Source organism: Echinops telfairi, unplaced genomic scaffold (genome assembly GCF_000313985.2).
Source record: "Echinops telfairi isolate 266 unplaced genomic scaffold, ASM31398v2 ScPeMD7_2291;HRSCAF=2852, whole genome shotgun sequence".
Lineage (NCBI taxonomy): Eukaryota > Metazoa > Chordata > Mammalia > Afrosoricida > Tenrecidae > Echinops > Echinops telfairi.
In genome coordinates this window covers 47725236-47728661 of record NW_022106189.1, presented here as the reverse complement: position 1 = coordinate 47728661, position 3426 = coordinate 47725236, and the positions used below count along the sequence as shown (strand labels likewise).

The window sequence follows — 3426 nt, the reverse complement described above, 5'->3', positions numbered from 1 at the left end:
GTGTGTGATGGTGGGTGAGCCTGGGCGTGAGTGCCTGATGCGTGTGTGTGTGTGTGTGTGTGTGTGTGTGTGTGTCTGTCTGTCTGTGTTAGCATATAGACAGGCAAGCTTGCCTGTGTGAGCCTGTGTCTCCCTTACCTGTGTTTGTAAGAGTATGTGTCCATGTCTTCCTGTCTGTCCTGTGTGTTAGCATGAAGACGGGGAGGGGGGGGCCTGCTCGTGTGAGCCCCCGGTGTCTGAGCAGGGCAGCCTGGTGGGCAGATATGCTGCGAGGGTGACCGCAAAGTCACAGGAGAATTCTTCCTCTGAGACGCTCCCACCCCATTGGCCAAAGGAGAGCCAATGCTCCTGGTGGTCACAGGCCGTTTCTGCTGCAGGGTGGGCAGGACACACACACCCAGCCTGAGGACACACAGCTGTCGTCGTCGGTTGTGGCCATTGGGCTGGGGGTCTGAGGCAGGATCCCCTGGTTTCTCTTCTTAACTCTGCCATTCACCCGCTCGCCCCAGACAGGTCCCCAGCCTCTCTGCACTTCAGTGCCCCCTCAGCAGGGTCTCAGAGTGGCCCATGCCCTTCCAGCCTTTGGGGTATGTGGGCACTGGGCTGGGGCAACCTGAGCTCAGGTGACAGCAGCCCCAGCCTTGGTGCCCCATCCCCACCCCACAACCCTGGACTGGGTTCTCAAAGCAAGTTGGAGCCCTTTCTGCTGGCTCCATGGCAAAGGCTCAGGAGCCTCACCTGCTCAGTCGCGTGGGCTGGATCCTGGCCTCACCTGACTTCCACCCCCAAATTCAAACAAGTCCCAGGCCCCCCAGCATCCAGATGGGATGGCTGGAACTACACCCACGTGGTGTGAGCCTGGAGCAGGATCAGTAGGAGCCACATCCTCGCCCCCACCCAGCGGAAGCTTCCAGACCTAGCCTGTCAGCACGTGACGGCCAGCATCTGGCCCTCCAGCCATGGGTCAGGCAGGTGCTGATGGCCGCCTGCTCTGCTAAGGCAAAAATAAATGCCAGCTGTCTGCTATCCCGCCCCCATCCTGGTTGGGGCACTGGCTGGCGCGGGCCTGGCTCTGCGGGAGGCAGGATGGGGGCGGGGTGGGGGCGGGGGAGCTGAAGCGGGCAAGCTAGAGTGCCCTCAGCCCTTGCAGTAGGGAAATCATGGTGCCCAGCCCAGCACAGAGCACCCGGGATGGCAGGGTGAGAACAGCTGTTGCAGGAAGCCAGGGGTGGGGTGGGGAATGGGCAGATGGCTTCTGCCCACTCCTCGGTTCTGTTAGCCACGGGGTAGGGGTCTCAGGAACCCAGCTGTTGGAGTTCCACTCCTGCCCTGTCTGCTTCAGGTGAGCTTTCCCAGAGCGACCTCAGTGTCCTCTCTGGACCTGCCTCAAGGGGGCGAGGCCTCGCTGAGATGGGTCCCCAAGTCCCACAGGCCAAGCTGTTTTGGCCTGCCTGGAACCGCCCACCAGCAGAACGTGTCTCTGCACGCAGAGGTCACGTGGGCTTGTCTGGCCTCCCGGTCCCTTCCCCCGTCCCCCTCCCCGACGTCCTGCTGGCATTGAACTGGCTTGCTCAGGGTCCCACAGATCACCCTACCCATGTCCTCTGGGTCACAGAGGGACCTGTAGCCCTCCAGGGAGAGGGTGGGGTGGGGTGGGGTGCACATAAAAAGGAGAGCATACAACACCAGAGGGCCCTGGGCTGCTGCTGAGGAGGGGCCCTGCTGCCTGGGCTTTGAGGGATGTGCAGGAGTCCACTGGCTAAACGGAAGTAGAGAAGTTGGGAGACCACAGGAACCCCTGAAGACTTTGGGGCAGTAGTGAGGCCTCTCAGAGTTCAGAGATGCTTAGTTGGGTGGGGGTGGGGGGCAGGGCAGGAAGGGGTAGGGTTGGTCAAGGCACTAAACAAGGGCAGGAAGGGGGCTCTTCACCTTCCCCAAGCTTCAGCAGTGGGTAGGCCTCACCCACCCACCCCCAGTAGGCACAGGCAGGGATAGGGCAGGGTGCCAGGCAGGCAGGCCGCCTGGCCTCAGTGTCCACTGTCCTCCCACAGTGCTGCATGGCTCCCGGCAGGAGGAGATCATTGACCACAAGCTGACGGACCGTGAGTGGGCAGAGGAGTGGAAACATCTCAACAACGTGAGTGCATGCCCTCCAGCCACAGGCTCCAGAGGAGCCCAGGGACGTTTGGGGGTGAACAGCGGGGCTGCCCCTCGAGCGTGCCCCCAGAGCCTGTCCTTCCGACCGGAAAGGACGTGGGGGTGATTTAGGGGTATTTGCAGGGGCACCCTCACCCTATTTCCTGAGAAGGGCCGGCCTAGGAGCGTGGGCTAAATCAGCCATCCCTGCACACAACCCTGCCCCATATGGCGCCTCCCACCCTATTCACTCCGGTCTCGCCCTGCACACAACACTCCCACCCCCACCCCCGCAAGAGCGCGGCCCCTCCCGACCCGCCCACATGGAGCCCAGGCCCACGGCGCCCGCCCACCGGCCCTGCCGCCCCGCAGCTGCTGAACTGCATCGTGGACATGGTGGAGAAAACGCGGCGCTCGCTGACCGTGCTGCGCCGCTGCCAGGAGGCCGACCGCGAGGAGCTCACCCACTGGCTGCGGCGCTGCAGCGACGCCGGAGACCTAAAGAAGGCGGCCCCGCCCGCTGTGCGCCCCCTCAGCAGCTCCGCAGAGGGGCCCCCGGCAGGTGGGTGCTGCCCCGGAACTCGCCCGTGCCAGGTCTGGGTGGGGAGAGTAGCCCTTGTCCCCTGGCGCGGATCTTTGCAACAGACGACAGACTTCTCTTCTGTGAGGGTGTGAGCCTGTGAACTATTTACACCCCCCACCACCCCCACAAACACACACACACACACACACACACACACACACACACACACACTCCAGCCTCAGTCACTTGACACAGAGCCGACTCTGCACCCCAGGAAAGCTGGTGCCCCCGGGCCCGGGCCGACTGCACTGGAGGGACATGGCTACCAGAAGGGGCCACCCCACCCCCACCCCACCCAGGGCTCTTCCCTGCCTGGCCACTGCCCTGTCCCCACTCCCTGCAGCTGGTTCAGGGCCCCAGGGAAGTACATGTTCGCATCCTGCCCCCCAGGTGGGACTGGGGTGAGAGGGCTGCCAGCTGGGGGGGCCACCCCGCGGTGACACTGGCCCCTGTTTCAGACGCCCCCCAGGAATTCGTGCCCAGGCCGCTGTCTGGCTACATGCCTGAGGAGATCTGGAGGAAGGCCGGTGAGTGGGGGCGGGGCCCCGCGGCCTCCGGGGGAGAGCCGGGCTCCGGTGCTAGTGCGCGCCCTGCTCCCCACAGAGGAGGCGGTGAACGAGGTGAAGCGGCAGGCCATGTCCGAGCTGCAGAAGGCTGTGTCCGACGCGGAGCGCAAGGCTCGCGAGCTCATCAGCTCGGAGCGGGCC

The 3426-nt window shown here is 64.2% G+C and overlaps 1 protein-coding gene across 1 annotated transcript in view; it reads left to right on the top strand.

The window, feature by feature from the left end:
- CBFA2T3 (CBFA2/RUNX1 partner transcriptional co-repressor 3) overlaps nt 1-3426 on the top strand; it is a 16850-nt gene that overhangs the window by 10920 nt on the left and 2504 nt on the right. The window contains exons 7-10 of the mRNA XM_004704736.1: nt 2052-2137; nt 2509-2698; nt 3178-3246; nt 3323-3423. Coding sequence (XP_004704793.1) covers nt 2052-2137; nt 2509-2698; nt 3178-3246; nt 3323-3423 — 446 coding nt within the window. The remainder of the gene's footprint in view (nt 1-2051; nt 2138-2508; nt 2699-3177; nt 3247-3322; nt 3424-3426) is intronic.